The following is a 21,641-nucleotide window of genomic DNA, read 5'->3' on the forward strand; positions in this document are numbered from 1 at the left end:
ATCAGCATCCAGCATTTCAGTGGGATGTAAATTCTTTAGAGTTACTGGGGTTTAAATTAAAGACCTGTAAGAAAAGCCAGTTAAATTGCATACCTGCCAGCACCACGGTGTGTTCTCCACCACAAGCAACCTTATTAACCTTTTCCATAATTCCCAGTACAGGCTGTGGGACTCTATTGTTCTTCAGCTGTTCAGGGGATAATCCCAGTTTCCCATTCACAGGTTCTCCAAAAGTATAGAGCTCACCATCTCCTGTGAAAATAATGGAGAGAGTATGGTTTCTAGCACACACACACAGGAGCAAGGATGGGCTGTCAAGACTGCTGCAAATTATAAAGACAGAAAAGTGTATGAACATTACAGGATAGCTGAACATATCTGTGTAATGCCTAAACAGCTGTGAAAAGCACAGAATTCACAGAATGACTAGGCTGGAAGAGACCTTAAAGATCAAGTCCAACCCATGCCCTAATACTCAACTAAACTATGACACTGAGTGCCACATCCAGTCTTTTTTTAAACACATGCAGGGATGGTGACTCCACCATCCTGGATGGTGGGCAGACAATTCCAGTACTTTATCACTCTTTCTGTAAACATTTTTTTCCTAATATCCAACCTATGTTTCCCTTGGTGCAGCTTGAGACTGTGTCCTCTGGTTCAGTCAGTGCTGCCTGGAGAAAGAGCCCAACCCCACCTGAGCACAGCCACCTTTCAGGGAGCTGTAGAGAGTGATAACTCCTGAGCCTCCTTTTCTCCAGACTGAACATCCCCAGCTCCCACAGCTGTTCCTCACAGAGCCTGTGTTCCAAGCCCCTCACCCTCACTGTGCTTTGATAGGACACAAAGGTGCTAGATTTGAGTCCCCTCCAAATCACAATATTTAGCCTGCAAGGAATGTAGCCACAGGAAAAACAAAAACATATACTTCCTGCTTCTGAGAGGTGATAATTCTCTCTGTAATCAGTATTTAAATCAACTGAAGAATTTCTTGTAAGAATCTGAACTGAAACAGAAAATAATTTTGCGTGGAATTTTGATGGAAAATCAACCTGCTCAAGCAGGGTCATCCCTGAGCACACAGCACAGGATTGTGTCCAGAGGGTTCTGGAGTATCTCCAGTGAGGGAGGCTCCACACCCTCTCTGGGGTCTGTCCCAGTGCTTGGTCACTGCACAGTGAAGAAATTCTTCCTTGTGTTCAGGTGGAACTTCCTGGCCATCAGTTCCTGCCCGTTCCTCCTGTCCCATTGCTGGGACCACAGAGCAGAACCTGGTCCATCCCCTGATCCTCCCTGCAGACAGGGATGAGATCCCTCCTCAGCCTCATCTTCTCAAGGCTCTCTTACATTCTTTTGCACCTCTTTTCTAAGAATTTTTTGCAGTCATTTCAATCTGTCTGTGTTTCTTAAGAACCAGCAAATTATCTCAGCTGCAAAAAAGTGTATTTCATTTCATTTCATTTCAGACCTATGGACCGTGTTTAGTCTTCTCTGTTCAGTTTGATTTCTGTTTTAATTCTGATTTTTTTCTTATATCTATGTGCAGAATTACTCTGAACAGGCTGATACTTTTCTGTTTTCTGTTATTTGCATCAGCATCAACTTTCTGTTCTAAAACAGTAGCCCAATTAAAAAGATAAAAATCAACTGCAATGTGGGGTTTTCTGTAACCAAAACATTCTGCTGACAAGAAGAGATTTTAAGCATTCTAAGTAGAAAAAAAAAAGGCAACAAAAAGAATCCTGTATCTTTTCGAAGGTGAGTATTTTTTCAGTACTCTCAGATCAGCCATATATTTCTAAAAACAAGTTTAAAAAAAACCCAAATCACTTGGGAGGTAACTACTTATGCAGTTCTCTTTGAAGAGACCAGCAGTTATTTTTAAACACTATTGCACTGAAAAAATTAATCCAATCACTATCTAATTAAGAGGATTAGAGATTCAAATGGCCAAGCTTCCCAAACTCATCAAGTTTATTACATTTTTTCCACTTAATAATCCAGCTAACAAAGATAAAACCATTTACCAAAGCAATTTTTGAATACATTACACATCCCTTTTAGGCAAATAGTGGTCTAAAAACTATGAAAAATAGCAATCAAGCATGAACAGAATCCAGTAAAACCCAGATAAATTTTGAGTGCAGTATGTGTGCAGTACATCTGCATGCTGAGGACATGATGTACTGTGTGGAGTACACCTGAATTTTAAGGACATTCTGTTCACAACAAAACCTGGTTATTTAATTTGTTCCTCTCATATGAGTCACACTCTCACATGTTGAACTTTACCTAATGTGATTTTCTGTATCACTAAACTTAAAATCACAGAAGCATATCAAGAAAATGGACAAGTGAATGGAAAATGTCCCTCAAAGGAAAATGTGCATTTGAGTGCATAGATAAGACACATGGCTGGTGGCAAATGAGGGACAAAAATGGGTGGACAAAAGAATTGGATAACTAAGATTTCTTGAATAAATTAAAAATAAAAAGAAAATAAATATTTATTAGGACCAAATTGGTTAAAAGTGTTTCAAACACTAGAATTCAGACCATGGAAGTATTTGTGGGATGAATGACTCTTAAACCAGTCCTTAAAAATAAAGACAAAATATATTAAAAAAACAAAAAAGAATTCAAGGAACCTCCAGAAGTCTTTATGAAAAGACATCTTCTCAATAAAAAATCTATCCTGACCTTGATTACAGTTACAATTCAGGCAGGGGAAACACTAGAAGGGGCCTAATACATTCAATTCCTTTCTGTCTCCAAAAATCTAAGTCTACTGTAGAAGCCAGAGCAGTGGTCAGATACATCAGCTTTTCCTGCTCTTCATCTCCTGCAGTGGACAAATGAGCTGTACATGCTTGCCAAGCTTAATGCTTCCTGAAAAATTGTCCCCTCCTGAGCGTGTGATGAAAGAAAAGTAAAGGTCTCTATAAGTGCTCAAAATTGTTGCTACACTCTCCCAGCAGTTTATTTCTCTGTTGATTTGCTTGAGACATAACCCTAATACACACAATGTCCAAAGCCTGCAAAAAGGGAGGAAAGAAAACACACTGAAAAAAATCCTGAAGAGAGCTGGAAGCTACAGACTAAGAACTTCTTTGACAAATGGAACTCTTTGACAAATGCAAAGAAGGAAAGGGAGCAAACAACCATCTTTTAAATATGAACTGAGTAATCAGACTAATTCCTAATTTGCATATGGAACGAGTTAGCCATTGCCTGTGCATGTGCCTAGTCTAAATTTCAGAAGTGGGTTTTTTTTTGTTATTATTTAAAATATTCAGGATTTATTCTGTTCTTCTATTCTACAACCATTTTGGCATCAGTGGAGTCCATGTGTACATGGCAGAATACAGGTGACATATGTTCAGCAGTTAAATTGTCTGCAAAGAAAGCCACCTAGAAAGCAGAAGGAAGAAGGGTGACATCATGTTTTTGGAACTATAAGAGGCATTGCTCTTGTCTTTATAGCAGTTAAACACCCTAAAGTTAAAAGTCTACTAAAAAAAAAAAAATCTAAAACCCAGCAATTTCAAAAAAATAAGAACTTCATTTTAAAAGATAAAAAAAATAAGCTGGAATCCATACCTTTTTATGCAATACTCTCTTATTAATGAACATCCTGCCCTGGAGAGGGCACTCTGTGTCCACACTACGTTTTCTAGTGTCCTCATGAGCCCCTTTTAGTTTTAACCCAGATATGTCTGTGTTCCCAACAGGTTTTTCAGCCAGCACACACCTTATGTCAAACATAAACATATTAAGAAAGGGAGCCATATGGTGCCATGCTCATCAGTTCAGTCTGACAGCATTTACCAAGTCTTAAATCCTGCAAGTATGTTACACTATTAGTGTATTGTTTGATGCCTAAAAATCAAAATGTGGTAATTCTATAGTATTCTAATAACTGGTAAGTAACACATCCTATGACTATGGTATACTCAGAAAAAATGCATAAAGTTAATTTTTAAACACTGTGTAGATACACACTGACAGTAGTGCAACAGAAAATTCATTCTGCAAAAGTACTTGGATGCCCAGTACTAAATTTTTATGGTAGCTGAAGTATCAGTCAAATAAAACTGTTGGCAAGGGTCCAGAAGAAAGAAATAAAAAAAAAAATATCCTTTCACCACAAAGAAGGCTATGTGTGTGTCACTAGCTTCAGTGACATAGACTGAATTAATGCAGGACTTGAAGATATTAAGGCTGAAAATTAAGATTTTCCACCTCATACTCAGGCCTGTTTAAGTAGTAATAGGTTCACTAACTCCTCATTTTCACAGGTAATAACTAGTTCATTCTTCCTATCAATATTTTAAGAAGCTCCATTTTTCTTAACCAGGTACAAGCCTAAGCCTTTTTGTACTATCCCCTTCCATCAAAAGTTTCCACTTCCTTAGGGCACTTGGCACACACTGTTCTCTCTTTACTCTCAGATGTTTGTCCTCAACTCTTCTACTAATAAGAACTTTTGTGGCATCCTGCTGCACTCCTGGACCTTCAGCCCTTAGCTCAAAGGCTGACAAGCACACATTACTATTACATCCTTGAAGCAAGTATCTTTTTTCCCCCCCATTTATTCTGAGTCCAGGAAACTGTATTTTTCTAACAGATGCTGAAGTCCTAATCGGTCCCAGACACTAAATTCATTTAGTGTAATAAAGCATTTGTAATATAAAATTGCACACTACCAGCCTAACACCTCATTAATATCTGTCCACTGCAGCAAACTCTGTTAACAGCATGTTCTTAGAGAGCAATAAAGATATTGCATGTGGAAAAGTAACATTCATCAAGTAATCTGAGAAAGGTATCTGATGGAATAGCTCATGGGTACCCATTAAAAGCTTTACAATCAAAACTATTGATCCTCTGAAATCTTTAATTACTCTAAGGGGACCAAACAGTGAAGTTTAATAATGTAAATCTACATGGCTGAAAGGAATTCATAGCTGCTCATACATAATGCCATCAATACTGGCTGATAATTCATCCATACTGGCATTATTACAAGATGAGTGGAATCTTCACTTTGGAAACCAGTGGAGAGTTGGGAAGAGAGAAGTGGAAAGCAATAGGGAGGTGGTTTGGTTTGCAGATCAGACAACAGCTCACTGCAGCATTGCTTCTCCTCATACCATGTACTGCCAGTTTAACTGACTTCAAAACTTAAATTTTAAGATCAATCAAGCTTGGACAATAGTCTTTTACTTCTAACAAGATTAATTTTTTCTTATAACATAGCATCTCAGTTTAATATCGGTATTTCTAGAGAAGATAAAGTTTATTATTTGTTCATCAAAACAAAAACTCAAAAAAGTTGGATTTTTGAAACCATAGTTTTAATCCACAATATATGCAATAACCTTTATGAAAACAAACTGTAATAAGATACTTCATTCTTTCTAATATACTTTCTCACAACAATGTGCAAATGCAGAAAATCAACTGCAAGTTTTTTTCCCTCTGTGTGATACAGAACTATATAGGAGGCTTTCTGTCACATGGCAGTTTTTAACAACTATAGGGTATCAAGTTTCAAACAACTATTTGAAAACCACTGTCTTGTCTCCACCAAGCTCTATTCCCTTCTCTTACCTGTTATCAAGGCAGAATGATAATATCCACAGGATACAAAGGAAACAGGTTTTCCAATATCCACTTTGCAGGGGACACTGACAGAGGCTTCACTGGCCAGGCCAATCTGACCTTCTGAATTATCACCCCACACAAAGAGCTGCCCATCCTCTAAAATGAAGACACAGTAAGTTAATAGATTTAAAACAAAAACTAATAACAAGTTAATCTATTTATTGAAGAGTACTTTAGAAACTCTGTATTTGAGACTACTGAATGTCATGATCTCAAGGATATAAATTATAACTTAGCTCAATGCAAAAAGGAGTTGGAAATAAGAGGGTTTTTCTTAGGCTTTTCAAAAGTGACCCAGAACACTTACACACCAACCAAAGTTAGGCCATAAATGCCAACAGAAAAAATACTGTGTAAAGAACATTCCTTCAGAAAGAGGAAGACTGACTAAGACAATTCAGTTGCCAGAGGGCAGTATGTAAATATTACAGTGAATTTAAGGCATCTTCTCATTCCTAGGTGTAAGTCACCCCTTTCTTATTCTCTGTTCTGAGTTTGGTAGACATCCCACCTATTCCTGCCTTATCCTCACAGGTGGTTATATTCACTAGCTTCATTTTGCTCTCCTTAAACTACAACAGTAGATGTTCAGGTTTATTAAGACCAGCTTCTATTGAAACAAAGACCAATGGCAATTGGAAAACAAAACAAAACAACAAAACAAATATCCCCCCAAAAAACCAAAACCACAACCAAAAAACCAAAACAACAACAACAACAAAAGGCAGTGAACAACATGAACAGTCTGTAGATTCTTCTAGAAGAGATAAAGTCTTCTCTATGCATATTTCTTATTGGTGGGAATTAAGTTGTGAATAAAAAAGTACCACCTACAGTACTACTGAGGTGGTGTTAGGAATTAAAATAATTCAAAATTGTCCTAAAAATCTAAAAAACTAAGGAGAATGTCAGCAATTGGCATAAAAAAAGAAACCCAAAACCAAACAAGCAACATCTCTCTCAAGTTCTGAAATGACAGCCTCAAATAACTTACCCTAAATGGGTACAGAAAAAACTGCTTTACAGCAAGATTTGAAAAATTGTATTAGAGAGTAATAAAGGACCACCCATCCACTTTGTGACTAGAAGTATTATAACTGTGTGGATTTCAGCATGTTGTGATGTATAATTGGTATAATTCTGCCACCTGGGAAACAGGTGAGAGGCTCAGCTCTCCCAGAATTAGTAAGAAATGACACAACTGTGCAGCTTGAACCAATGGACTGCAATGGCTGCAGTAAGAAGTGGAATTAAGAGATGCTTAGTTTTCATAGGATTCATGCTTTGTAGCTGCTTTCCCTGGAAATAAACTGAAGATTTTTTTCAATTTGAAGGGTATTCATACTATTCCTCCTCTAAGACACACACCCCTTACCAGATGTTAAAATAGGCAATTGACTGTCAAAAAATGACTGTGGCTACTGAGGAAAGAAGACAGTGAGGATAGAAAATGCACCCACTTATGCAGACAGAATGCTGGATTAAATGTCTTCCTGGACACACATAAACAGATTCTATTAGCATTTGTTCTCACCAGTTACTGCTGCTGAGGTGTATGATCCAGCTGATAGTTGCTTGATCTTGTGCTGGTTGGTGAAAAATCTGATTAAATGAAATGTGGTCCTTTCCTCTGTGTCACCTAATCCCAACTGGCCTTCACTGTTACCTCCAGCAGCATAGACATTTCCTTTTTCTGCATACAGAAAAGCACAGGTAAGACACAGAAAGAAGAAACCAGAGCAAGTAATTTACTTTCCAATGGAGAAAACATCACAAAAACATTAGGGTCTGTTGCCCTGAAACACCCTCCAGCTGAAATTAGCAGTTTCTGTTGTAGCTAGCAATGTTTTCCTGCACACATTAAAGCAGAACTTCCTAAAAACCTTATTGCACTTCCAACTATTCTTGAGACTGATGTAAAAATAAATGTGATTGTAAGTTCTGCAAGAGCTCTGAGAAAATGGCTACAGTAGCCCTGGCAACCAGAAGCAGCTCCTTCCACAAATAATGTATATTTTGAGATAAAGTAAGATAAAAAGGGTGCATGATGTCACACGCAAGAAAAACTGAAGCTCTATTAGTATGTAAATTAAAGAAATTCATAACTTGATAGTTTTGAGTACTGTGAATGAAATATATTTCTACTTAGTTTTTTATTAGAAATATTTTACTTATTTTAATATTTAAATAACTTCCAGTTTAATTAACCAGGATTTTTTTGGAATCTTGAATTTAACACTGATGACAGATATCTTCAACTTTAGAGAACTTTAAGATTTATACTTTTAATTTTACTATGTTTCACATATGAAGTGTTCATCTATGAAAAAACAGATACATCCTATTATTAACAGAAACCCAGACAGAAATGTGATAAATAAACTGACATATAATTGCCACAAATTACCTAGCCAGTGTGTACACCAAAGGTGACTAATATTTACCCTGTGCCATCTTGCATACTTGATTTTTATTAATATATTCTATTTTATTCTAACAATCTCATTTACAGTGTTCAGGGTCTCCATGTATATAAACCTCCTAATAATCAAACAATCCTCTTTACAACATTACTGAAAGCTAAAGGATTGCAACCACAGAGATATAATATTATATTACATAAATTATAGAAGCATGACATGAACATTCATAAATTCTCTGTATACTGTGTCTCTACAAATTTATTTTAAAGTTCAAATTTACAGTTTATTTATTTATAGCTTAATAAAGCAGCTTGTCGTTGAAATAGAAGAATAAGTTGTGTAACCAAAAATGCAGGAAAATTTGAAGAGTTGAAAACATTCAGTTCTGTTATATTGATTCAAATATATAGCTTCACATTAATAAAGGTTATTTATTATAGGTAGATTTGAGTACAGATGTATATAAAAATAACAATATATCTTTACAAGGCTTAAAGAAAATATTTGTAATTGTTAATCACATCTCAAATGCCAGCAAGAAATTTTTCCATATGTCTATTACCAGGAATCTACTAACATTAGTTTATAAATGCATTTGCTCAGAATAAGTGTTAAAATTCTAAAAAATTCTGAATTTTAAGAACTGGATGTCAAGCCCCTAAGTTTTAGAAGACCCATTTTCATTTTTTCTCCTTCTTCAACACTTCTGGGTTTCTTAATGTAATTTTGTATGAAAGCGAATGAAGAAATGCATCTTGAATATGTATGAAATAGAGGTTACATACCTGTGTAAACTAAAGTGTGGTTTCTTCCACAAACAGCAAGTTTTGGTTTTTCTGGTTTTAAAGCTAAGAATTAAAACCAAAGAGGAGAGAAAGTTATAAACAAGCTGATAGCTTGTTCAAAAAAATGTTCTATGCTCTAGAGGGAGCTCTGATTTCTTCTTTTCATATTTCTATGAACAAATTATTACAAAATTTGTTGCCCATTTGAATCTAGCACATGACTTATCAAATCAGTATTCCCCCAAGATAAGAATATAGGTCAAACCTTAAAAACTTAAAACACTCAAGTTAACATTATGATGGTTACTTCATCCCAGGCCCCAGTCCCTAGAATTTGCCATTTACAGGATAGGCCTCAATAATACGTAAAGTTTCAGAATAGAATTAATGATTTAAGCTGTGTTCAGTCTTCATTAACAGTGCTATTGTTACTTCCCTCTTAGACTTTTTCCATTATTGTAAATCTTTGAAACCATCCCATTCCTTTGTCTTACCATCCCTACCTCCCTTTGTTGTGCTCACATCCCTTTTCTGCTCTGTTCTGATCACCTCCTGGTCACTGATCTCAATTGCCAAGGGCAGTCCTATCTGAACTAGTGCCTACATTTTTTGCATGTGAAATCCTGTCTCAACTTCAGCTGAGTTACCACCAATGAGAGTGCCATGGCATGAACTCCTCTGCAGTCTGGTCACCTTGAAAGACTAGGAATGTATGTGAGCAGAGTCAGGAGTTATTTTGGTGGGAAAGAGAGAATACAGAAGCTCCTCTTCTCCTTTGACAATTGCACTCCATTTCAGAAATAGAGAGGGAAAATGTCTCCCTGACTTTTCCATCCTTGCTCCAGTTACTGTTCATTGTCAACAAATTATCTTCTCTCAGTCATGTCCATGTACCCTACACAATGCTCTAAACCAGGATTATTTTTACATCATAAATCTTTAATTGCTTTTCCATTGCACTAGTCTGTAACAAAGCTAACAATAATCATCCCTTTCACAAACCCTTTTTCAGCCCTTACAGATCAACTTTCATCAGCTCTTTAACATCCAGATTAAGATGCCTTCTACCAAGTCACCAAACAAATCTATCAACTTAAGCATGAACTGCCCCTGGTCTGTCACACAAACACAAACTTAATTTATCCAAATTCAGGTTCCTGACTCTTCTATCCAAAACCTACATCTGTCATCAGGCTGGAACCACAATACTTCCAATGGTGATTTTTTCCTACAATCTTTATATCCAAACACTCTTCAACTTCAGAGATTATCTTAATCAGTTCTTCAGAAGCCTGTGCTCCCTAAACTTCCTCCCACTTAGGCTAACCTAAGTAACCTAAACTAGCCTAAATTATGAGACATGCTGTATTTACAATGTTGCTGGTGATTTTTCATAACCAATGTCATTAATCTCTAACCGAGTCCCAAAAAATATTTTTTTCAGAAAACATGCAAGCATTTGGCTCCAAGCAGAAACTGAAAAGTGTCCTTGCAATCCCATTCCCAAAGCCAAGTGATGATCAAAGGCTAGTGAGAAAAGCTCCAGGAATTCCTCCTGCTGTCTACTGCCAAGAGAAAAAAAAAAAGACACCCCCCTTGTGACTCTATTCAATGGATACCAGGTCTGGTTTGAATTGCTGTCATCTTCTCTTCATGTTTTATTATCCACTGCAGTTCAACAGAAAACCCAAAACTTGAAACCAAATCTATTTAAGCCAAGGTAGGAATCAATCTCTCACATGGCTGACAGAAGCTATGTACCTGAGAGTAGCTGCATTCTGAATCTGAAGAGAGATGGAGGCAGGAGCAAATAAAGGACAGTAGAATAAACTAAATCAGGAAGAACAGAGCTTGAACAAGCAGGATGATTTGTTTTTAACAATAAGCTAACAGATCGATCTGCTGGCAGAAAGAGTGAAGATAAACATTTAATAGAGGAAGGAAATGTGTTAATGGGATAGATCTGACTTGACATAAGTAAAGGGATAAGGAAAAGTATTGACTCAGCTTTGTTTGACAAGATAAAAACAGCTAGGAAAGATCAAAAAGATCACAGTGCAATAAAAACATCTTCCAACACATAAAAGAATACAGGAATTTATTTTACTGCCCTCATAAAAATGTATTAACATTTATGTCCCCCAGGGCATTTCTTATACTTGTTAAAAATTCAGCAGTACTTGTGAAAAGTTTCTGATAGATTTTTTTAATTGACAAAGTTGCTAAGAAAATAGTGGCACAGAGGTTACACAGTGCTGTTGGAACTATGGCTTCTAACATGCAGACCATGCAGAGACCAAGCATCTGATTATTGTCTGCAGTAAAAAATGAAGATGTGGTTTGTCAGAATAGGCAAGTACTACATGAAGTCAGAGCCCTCAAAAATGACAGGATTCTATGTATCTGAAGTAATCCTGAGATGCAAAAGGAATCAGAATCTGAACAGAAAAGCAGTAAGGGATCCTTTTGAGCTGTCTTCCTGATCTTGTACAGTAATGTGCATATGTGATGAAGAATAATAAAGAATCAGTTATTTTGGAATTGCATCCTATGAAGTTATCTTTTCACAAGGGTCTCCATTCAAAAACACACAAAAAAAAAAAAAAAAAAAAAAGAAAATTCACACAAACCTTTAACACAGGTTGGTTTGTTGACAGTGTTCTTTGATCCTAGTCCTAACTGGCCCCAGTCGTTACTGCCGAACATGTATAGTTTACCTTTCCCTGAAAAAAAATCATAGACAGAATCCATACAAGTGTTTGAACACCTCATTGGAGACAAGATGGTCATTCACTCACAATGAACTTATTGCTTCCTTTTTAATTAAAGGTTTAAGTTTAGGCAATTCAGTACATAAGTGTAAACAATAATTAATATCCTTGTGATTTTACAGTTCAAAAATAGTAACTGCATTGTTTAAGTAAGAAATCCCCAGCCAGAAGAAGAAACATCCTCATCTTTAATTACAGCACAGATTAAGTGCTCTTCAGAAAATAAGATGCACTTTTGGGCAGTCCCTGCAGTTCAGAAAGCACAGTATCTATAAGCCCCCTTATAAAATAACAGCACATCTAACTGAGCACCCACATCTTTTACTCCAAAGACATGAATGAATAATGCAGCTATTTGATAAATACAAATACAGATTTTTAATATTTGGCTTATTTGGTTGTTTAGGGTGGGATTTTCTTTTACTGTTAAATATCTTCTCTTAAAATGATTTACAAATATGCATTTCTATCAAATGTAGTTTCTGATAAATTTTCACAAACTGTATTAAATTGTTATTCTGCATATAAAGACAGAATGCATAAACCCACCAAGCAGTCAGAGTTTTGTAAACCTAAATGCAAACATTAGGTTACAACAGAGACAATGCTAGAATCACCTTTCAGAAATTCCTATATGTCATTGGACTTGCATGTTTGACCATTGCAAACAATGAACTGTTACAATTCTGAACAACCAGTTCTTTTTGAACAACCAGTACCTTTTTCTGAGCATGTTATATGAACAGATGAGAATTTTGTCATCTAGGATGACAATTAGCCAAAAGTGACTCCTGACAATAGGTTAAAATGAATTAATTTAATTTCATTTTTTTTAAACTATCACATCTTGTAAAGCTGTAAAGTTCCCACTGGAAAATAAAACCCTTGTTCCAACAGAAATCTTTGCAAAACAGTAGCAACTGATTTAGCAAAACCCCACAACAAAACAACATCCTCTTCCTTAAACTCCCACCCTTTCACAACAATTAAAAGGATTTAGTTTACTTCTGAAGGTCTGCAGAGTTTTGTGCATTAGACTCCATCTTAATGTTGTCACCTTAATCAGAAATTTGGTCATAGAGCTTGTCACTCTCATCATCCATAATTGCCACAAGCACAATCCATAACTTCAATTCTATATAAAAATTACAAAATAATATGGTTGTTCCCAGTGAAGGTTCTGATTGTGATTTACACAGACTTTGAAATATATTGCAATGTTTTAAATATTACAAAAAAATTATATTCTAATAAAGATCAATTAATTTTCTTAAATATAACTATATAGTTAAAAAGAAAAAACACCACACCAGTGCTTAACTATAACTAGTAAGTATCTGAAATCCTGATTGTTAGATTTTACAATTCTTGGCACGTGGGACTATGTGTCAATATTATGTCTTTCCAAGAAAGCTGGAAGGGAAGAAAGACAGAGGTCAAATTCATGCTCACAGTGTTCTACTAACAGCATTTATGTCTCCATCCTAATTTTGATAATACAATCATGTCAAACACATGCAGAGCTGTCCCTGACAGCAAACACACCTTAACAGAAAGGACTGTTATCAGCAAATGACATTTATCCTATATTGGTATGGCTTCCTTGTATCCTTGCTTTACACTTTCCAACTGCTTTCCTAAGACAGCAGTACTTTTGTGCGAGTATGATGCCAAGCTGCCCTAATTCAATTTGAGCACATTCTCTTTTATCCATGCAAAATTCAAACAAGGTCATGCTTTTCATCCTATAATCTGCTGGGTTTTATATCAGTCTTTAAATTCTCAGGCATTGCTTTGTAAGTCAAGGAGCTTAATAGATGAGAGGAATTTTTCCACATTCTTTTACAACTGACAGCCTTTTATCATTTCAGGTTTCCTAGGAGTATAACCAAAAATAAGAAATCTGGGAAGCAGTTAATTTAGAAAGAGAATGAGAATTACTAGGCACTACAGAGGAACCTAAACAAATGCCTGTAATGAAACAATATTTCTCAGTCTGTAGAGCAAATCAAGTTTCAGAAGAGACATGATGCAATCTAAGCTGGCTGAGAAATCCAATATAACTTTGCATGCAAAAGGCACAATTTTCATAACTGCATACTGAGATAACCCAGCCATCACACAGATGCACTGAATCCAACACAGACAAATAGGCAAGAATCAAATCTCAAAACTTCAAAACTCAGATTGCTCTTGGTTTTTTTGCTTCCACTTTGGTGCCATCATCCAGATTGCGGCCACCTGCCAGGTGGAATGGCTGGCACAAGACAGGTCCAGCAGAGTAAGACTTTGACTCTGGACAGGAGGGAAACAAGAGGATACAATGAAAATACCTACTCAGACTGTTTTGGTGATGAAAACACACTTCCAACAGCAGCCTCCACCTTTATCCTGGTGCAAAACTTAAGTATTTCTCCCAAGTCTGTGCTCCCTGGCAGGTACACCAGCAGATGTTTCACCAACAGCAATTCAGGAAGCCACAAGACATTTCCATGCGTAGCAACAGAGGTTTTGTGGGACACTTCAGTAAGAGATGGTCTCCCACCTCATTTCTTATGAATAGTTGCTATCACAACTCTGATTCCTGGCAGCCCCATCAGTCTTGTGCACTTCTGGTTCATGAAGTGCTTTTAAAGGCAATCATTGGGCAGCTGGGAAATACCAGCTGAAATCCCATGTGCTTTGTCATGGCAGGCAGCCAAGTACTCTAATCACCTATGTTTAAAGGTATGTTTTACATATTGCCCCCTTTCTTTTTAAATTATATGAGAGTGGGAGAGAAATAAGATGGGGAGGCAATGTACAGACCTTGAATATTTACAAGATCCTTCTGAGATACTGTATCTTAATAAAACATAAAAGGTAGCATTTTGTACAGAGTAGCAAATGCCAAAGCACCAAGATTATTTTTTAAATTATTTTTATTTGAGCTATTTGGTAAATAAATTATGTTAACAGTTGATTTTAAACTCATATAGAAGTCAAATAAATCCCAGGAAAATAGGAGTGGCATAAATTTTGTTAGACAAGTAATGATATTTTCAGAAACTTTATTGAGCAACAAGAACAGTCATGCTTAGGACATTTGGCATCACACAAGCAAAACCAGCACTGTACATTGCTTGCTCCATACATCAACACAAATGTGTACTAATCTTTCTCATCCTCCCCTTGCAATTGATGCAAAAGATACTGTGCCATGTTCTGACCTACTGGTAAGCAGGAGGAATAGAAGAAATCTTGTGACAAAACACCTGGAGAGCTTTCAAGATCTCTGTTGAATGTTTAATGCCTTACAAAATCTGAACTTATGAGTATACTTTCTTCTTGTGGTTTCATATGCACCTCTTTTCACTTCCATTTTTACAATTGATACTTCTTTCTTTCAGTCTGCCTTCTTGTGTTGGGGGCTTCAATTCTCTCCAGGGCACTGAGTTCAGAAAAGGTGTCTTCATTCACCAGTATCTTCCCCTTGTGAACAGGATCAGTCTCTTTGATTAAATGTGGTTAAGTTGCCTAGGATACTCTAATCAAGGCAAATAAACAATAAGATAGCTGTTAAGTTTGAGAGTTTTGTAGGAAACAAAATTTAATACACAAGCATTGGAAGGAGATTCTTAAAAGTATGCATATTCATACTTCTTCACACCAGCTCCCATGAGGATAAATTAATTGCTTTCCAAAGCCTGCAGTTATAGAAGATGCAGGGGACTACCAGTATTCTTGGGCCAAAAAATACAGAAATGAGGCAAGAACCATTATGAAACATGTTACAAGTGTTGCTGGAATACATATTGTTCATGACTACATGAAAAGACCTAAAAAAAAGGCCCACTGCTTAAAAAAATTCCTGCTTGGACATTTTAATCAAGGTTATGCCAGTGGTAGACAGCAAAAGAATAAAAAAACACAAATTTCAAACCTAAACTTACTTCCTGGAGAAGAAAACATTTCTTCAACTAGTTCAGCAAGCCAACTTAAAGTCAGCAAGTAGCTATCACTGGTCCCATAAATTCCAACATGAAGCCACTACACATGAATAAAATTTTGGACTCTTAACTCCTGAACCACAAATGCAAAGGATGGAGTGTTTTATATTTATTTTACACTTGTCTTTATGAAAGTCATATGGGAATATTGATGCTGGATTAATGAAAGTTTGAAAGGTTCTGAATAATTTGTTTGAAAACTAAATATCAGTTCTTGTACATTTTCTTCATTAGTATTCAGTCAAGATTTGTTGCTAGTTGTAGCCATTTCTCCTGCCCAAATCCAGCACTAAGGAATGATTTGTATCAGTTTGGGTGATTGTTTTATTTATGATTGTTGAGCCATGTTAACTCTAAAATTGATACATATCTTAATTTCCATCTACCTCATATTCCTACTGTCCCCTACAGATATACTTCCCACTCCCTCTTTCAAGGTGTGGGGGAAAAAAAAAGGGAGGGGGGAAATTTTGTGACCTGTAAATAAAGAGCAAAAGTAGAATGAAGCATGCATTAACACACACCTGCTTGAGATACATTTCCTTCCTTGGTGATGTTTGCATTTATCTCTTCCAGGTCAGGTTCCGCTGAAGAATCTTTTGGTTTCTCACAAGGTCTGTGCCCTTCTCAGTAAACTCATTATTAGCATGAGCTTCTGAACCATTTATTACAGGTGTTACTGCAGCTCAGACTCATTCCCAAGGGCTGTATCATCCAATTCCATCTAACTGCAGAAATGTGAGGTGCACATGGGCATGCACTGGTGTGAAGAACAAATGAGGGAGAAGAGCTTTTTCCTTCCCTTCTTCATTTTTGAGTTTCTCTACCTTTGCTTGTTGATCCACCTTTACTCTCAGTTTTGCCTGTCCTTTACAATGACCCAGAAAGCCTTTTGCTACCAAAGAATTCTTTTTCTCATGCTTCTACAGTTCCTTGACAGCAAAAGCTTTGAGGAAATAAAGATCTGATCATCTAGAAGCCTCCCTGGTCATGTACCTGCCCACTATCACAGCTAGGGCAAGCTACAGAGACACTTCTGAAACAAGCTGCATATACTAAAATAATGGAGAGAAGGGGAAATTATACAGAAATGGTGCTGCATGAAAATCTCTGCAAGATGACTTCTTCAAAAGCTTTACCTAAGTGGCCACTGTTACAGTGATGTGGGAATTAGGGGATTATTGCTGACAGGGATTAACAGTGCTGGCCTAGGCACACGCAGGGAGGCATTTCAAATTTACTGGTTTAAACACAGAACTGTACCTGTGTTATTTCAAACTGGGTGTGGGCATATAGAAGTATATGTAAAAAGAAAATGCAAAAGGAAAATGCCCCAGGTTACATCCAGATTAATTTAATGCAACAGGTAATTTAATATTATTGGTTCAATCCAAGAAAAAGTGTCAAGCTTTGTTCAAAATAAACTATTAATGTATATTTCATCTGCTGTGAAGTTAGGCTTGAAAAATTCATCATGTAATTTGACCTCAGGGTGTTCTGCAGCCCATGAAATCTATAGTCTTTTTTATCTTGCCTGGAATAATTCTTTCTAAAAATTCAACATCTTCAATGTTGCTTGTGAACAAGGGTTGCAAGAAACCCTCAGGAAATTATTTAATAAGCAACAACCAATTGGATATTGATGAGTAATAACTACATTGCAATTTAAAAAGTCCTGAAAATACACATGTATTTTTTTCAACAAAGTCTTATTATCTGTCAACAGTTGTCAATACAATCATCACACATGCTCATCCACAGAAGAGTAGTCCCTTCCATATAAAATAAAATGAACAAATTCTTCAATGAGTATTACCTCCATAATTTCAAAGAAAAGAAAAAAACATTAATAATGCTCCCTCTGTTACACCAGTTTCTTTGAATGCCTTTTCCATTTATTTCTGATTTTTGTAGGATTTTCTGAAATCCTTTTATTGAGTTGCTCTTTCAAGGGTTATTTTCATCTGTCAATAATTCCAAGAGAGACACAATTGTATTTATCGTTTCAAGGAGATTTCCAGTGAACTTGTGGTGTTCAGCAGTTATTGTTACTTCCATGATACAATACATGTAACATACTAAACATTGTCAGATTCACGAGAAACATTCAGACTGAACTAAGTTATCCTTACTTTAAATCTTGTCATACACTCAATTATTATGAACTTCCTCCAGACAGTTCTTGGGCATGTACTGTGAAAACCATGAGCAACCTCACACTAGCTCCAAAGGCATCCAACAGTTCCCACAAAGCAGTCCTCTCTCCTCTTCCCAGCCTCAATTAATGTATTACCTCAGGATGCAAGTAAGATTCCTAACTTTCAGAGCTGTCCAAATATATAATTTTATCACAGAGGTCAGCTTCACTACAAGAAAAACATTGAGGGGCTGGAATGTGTCTGCAGAGGGTCTGGAGCACAAGTCCTGTCAGGGAAGCTGTGGGAGAGAAGGGGGTTCAGAGAAGATTTTATCAGCCTACAACTTCCTGAAAGGACATCACAACCAGGTGGGGTTTGGCCTCTTCTCCCAGGTAACAAGCAAGAGGATGAGAGGAAATGGCCTCAAGCTGTGACAGGGAAGGTTTAGACCAGAGATTGGGAAAAATGGGTGTCCAGGGAAGTGGCCGAGTAGTCATCCCTGGAGGTGTTTAAATATGTGGCACCTGGGGACATTGTTTTGTAGTGAACTTGGCAGTGCTGGGTTAATGGTTGGACTTGATAATCTTAAAGGTCTCTTCCAACCTAAACAATTCTGATTCTATATCCTCCATTTCCAATACTGACCTGTAATAATAGCTGTATGTTCATCTCCACATGATATAAGTACAGGCTTGTCATTTTTGAACCAGAACTTGCTAGGAACATCTTCTGCAAATTTGCTTTTCCCGAATGTGAAAACAGCACCTGATTCTGAAACACAGAAAATGTCAATTTTAGTGAAAGCAAATTTTGCCTCACAGATCTTGAAGTAGATATGCTCTATCAATTCAGTGGCACATTTTATTTTCTTATCTTTCTCCTCTTTCTTCTCTCAACCTTCAAAACATGGGTTGGCAAAACTCTCATTTCACCCAAACAAGAGGGAGAACTTTCCTGTGTGAGTGGCAGAGCACTGGAACAGGCTGCCCAGAGAAGCTGTGGAGGCTCCATCTCTGGAGATATTCAAAACCTGCCTGGGTACAATCCTGTACAATCTCCTCTGAGTGAACCTACTTTAGCAAGGGGGTTGGACCAGATGGTCTCCAGAGATTTCTTCCAAGCCCAACCATTCTGTGATTCCAAACAAAACCACCCCAAAATAAAGTCCAAACATCTCTTCAGGCATTGTAGTCTGCCTGCTTTCTCACTTCTTCACACTTTCAAAAGGGTTAGCAACATCATTTGAAAATACAGAATGTTAACTATGTATTCAGCTTTTGGTTAGGCATGTGGTTTGACAGAAAATACTAATTCTACAGAAAAATTAATGAACTTACAAGTTAAATAATTTGTCAAAATCCTTGCAGACAATGTCAGCTCAGATATAAAAGCTCAATTAGACCTCCTTTGACATTTTAAAATGTCAAAGTCTGTGCTATAAAAGATAGTTTAAAAAAAAAAATAAAACCAAGAATACACCAAATCTTTTCCTTGTAAATTTGTTAGCATGTAACACATGCTAGGAAATACACACAATAACAGTAGACTGTTTCTGAAAATGACATTGAAGTATGCATTTACTTTCAATGAAAACAATCCCATCAACAATATACCTCCCAGCTCTAGAAGTTCTTCCTTGAAGTGTATATTTGATTTGCATTTAAAATAATTATTTAATGCAAAAGCTTCCCCTATTTTCAAAGATGTTGTTTTATGTATCAGATGAAGCAGACATATATAAATGTTACTTATTACCTCATTAGATGTGTTTTTCACTTTCACTTGTCAACAAGCTTTGTGCAGACAAACTCAAGCCTTTTTAAAGAAAGAGTTGAGTTTTTTCCTTATTTTACCCAGACATGCCTACAACTACAGACAAGCAAACAGCATCTGAGAACTCTGTTTGAAGTTTTCATCTCCAGACAGACAGCCATGCACTTCTGAACTTTCTTAGCAATCTCTTCAGCAGGTGAAACTCTCTGGTTCATTTATTTTCCCTTCAGAAGGGTTAACATGAAAACATTTTATGTTCATTACTCAATGTATTCCAAAAGCTGACACATTTTCCAATGCCTTTTGTATCTCATTCATTTGACTAAGCCACAACATTTTATAACTGGACACAACTACTGTGCCCGGCTCAGTACAAGTGAAACATGGAGCTCACAAAGTGGGTCTGGTGGGGGTCAACAAGGATGTTTGGGGGACTGAAGCATCTCTGTTATGAGGAGAGGCTGAGGGATTTGGGCCTGTTCACCTCGAAAGAGACAGCTTACAGGGAACCTTACTAATATGTGTAAATATCTAAACCGAGGGGGTGCCAAGAAGACGCAGCCAGGCTCTGCTCGGCGGTGCTGAGCAATAGGCAATGGGCAGAAACTGATGCTCGGGAAGTTCCACCTGAACGAGAGGAAGAAATTCTTTTCTGTGTGTTGTGGAGTCTCCCTCACTGGACATATCCCAGAATGGTCTGGACACATTGCTGGGCCATGTCTTGTGGGATGACGCTGGCTGAGCAGGGCGGTGGGACCCGGCAGCCCGCGGCGGTCCCTTCAGCCGGACCCATTCAGCGCTTCAGCCATCAGTTTGGACACCGAATCCCACCAACTCAGTAAATTAAATCCCACAGGACGTACACGAGGCGTTCGTCATCCCAGCAACGAGCCAACCCTTGAACATCACCCGGGGCCAAACCGCGACACAAACGAACCACCAATGCTCCGCATTAACCGCGTCCCCCGGGCGCCCGGCGCTGCCCCCGCCCCGCCGCTGCCGGGGCTGCCCGTCCGAGCTCTGAGGGGACGCGTTTCTCCCCAGCGCCCCGAGGCACCGAGCCCCGCGGGGGTGAGGCGGGCAGGGCCGCACAGGCAGACGCGCTTTCCCCGCGTGCCCCGAGGAGCGGCCGCACTCACCGGGCACGGGCAGCTCGGTCCCCGCCGCGGGCGCGGCCATGGCGGCCGGCAGGAAGCCCCGCCGGGCCGCGCCGGGCCGGGCAGCGCCGCCTGGCGGCCGGCGGGGGCGGCGCCGCCCGGCCGCCGCCTGAGGGCGGGCGGGGGAAAGCCTGGGACGGGGCTGTGGGCAGGACACGACCCGGGATGGGCTGTGCTGGGCACGGAATAACGCCTGGCAAAGGGCTGTGGGCAGGACACGACCCGGGATGGGCTGTGCTGGGCACGGAATAACGCCTGGCAAAGGGCTGTGGGCAGGACACGACCCGGGATGGGCTGTGCTGGGCACGGAATAACGCCTGGCAAAGGGCTGTGGGCAGGACACGACCCGGGATGGGCTGGGCTGGGCACGGAATAACGCCTGGCAAAGGGCTGTGGGCAGGACACGACCCGGGATGGGCTGGGCTGGGCACGGAATAACGCCTGGGACGGGGCTGTGGGCAGGACACGACCCGGGATGGGCTGGGCTGGGCACGGAATAACGCCTGGCAAAGGGCTGTGGGCAGGACACGACCCGGGATGGGCTGGGCTGGGCACGGGGAAAGGCCTGGCACAGGACTGTGGGCATGGCATCGCCACAGGATGGGCTGTGCTGGGCACGGAATAACGCCTGGGACGGGGCTGTGGGCATGGCATCGCCACAGTATGGGCTGTGCTGGGCACGGAATAACGCCTGGGACGGGGCTGTGGGTATGGCATCGCCACAGGATGGGCTGTGCTGGGCACGGAATAACGCCTGGCACAGGGCTGTGGGCACGGCATCGCCACAGTATGTGCTGCACTGGAACGACTCTGGGATCACCGGGTACAACCTACACCCAGTGCCACCATGGCACTCGGTGCCACATCCAGTCTTTCCTTAAACACCTGCAGGGATGGTGGCTCCAGCACCTCCCTGGGCAGCCAGCGGTGGGACAGCA

General features: G+C 38.9%; 1 protein-coding gene across 9 annotated transcripts in view; it reads right to left on the reverse strand.

The window, feature by feature from the left end:
• The window catches only part of LOC110483277 (uncharacterized), a 37,986-nt gene extending 17,231 nt beyond the window's left edge, over positions 1–20,755 (reverse strand). Inside the window, exons 1-9 of one of the 9 annotated variants that reach the window (XM_085585801.1) lie at positions 20,686–20,755; positions 18,419–18,544; positions 16,160–16,395; positions 13,984–15,172; positions 11,506–11,598; positions 8,876–8,938; positions 7,202–7,360; positions 5,614–5,763; positions 94–252 (exon numbers count right to left, since the gene is read on the reverse strand). In XM_085585801.1, the coding sequence (XP_085441927.1) occupies positions 94–252; positions 5,614–5,763; positions 7,202–7,360; positions 8,876–8,938; positions 11,506–11,581 (607 nt within the window). In that variant the 5' untranslated portion in view covers positions 11,582–11,598; positions 13,984–15,172; positions 16,160–16,395; positions 18,419–18,544; positions 20,686–20,755. Of the gene's footprint in view, positions 1–93; positions 253–3,600; positions 3,741–5,613; positions 5,764–7,201; positions 7,361–8,875; positions 8,939–11,505; positions 11,599–13,983; positions 15,173–16,159; positions 16,396–18,418; positions 18,545–20,685 lie in introns of those variants that run through there. The other 8 variants (XM_085585814.1, XM_085585806.1, XM_085585825.1 and 5 more) reach the window with 8 other exon arrangements.
• Between the last annotated feature and the right edge of the window lie 886 nt (positions 20,756–21,641).

This window comes from Lonchura striata, chromosome 1, assembly GCF_050655825.1.
Source record: "Lonchura striata isolate lonStrDom1 chromosome 1, ASM5065582v1, whole genome shotgun sequence".
NCBI lineage: Eukaryota > Metazoa > Chordata > Aves > Passeriformes > Estrildidae > Lonchura > Lonchura striata.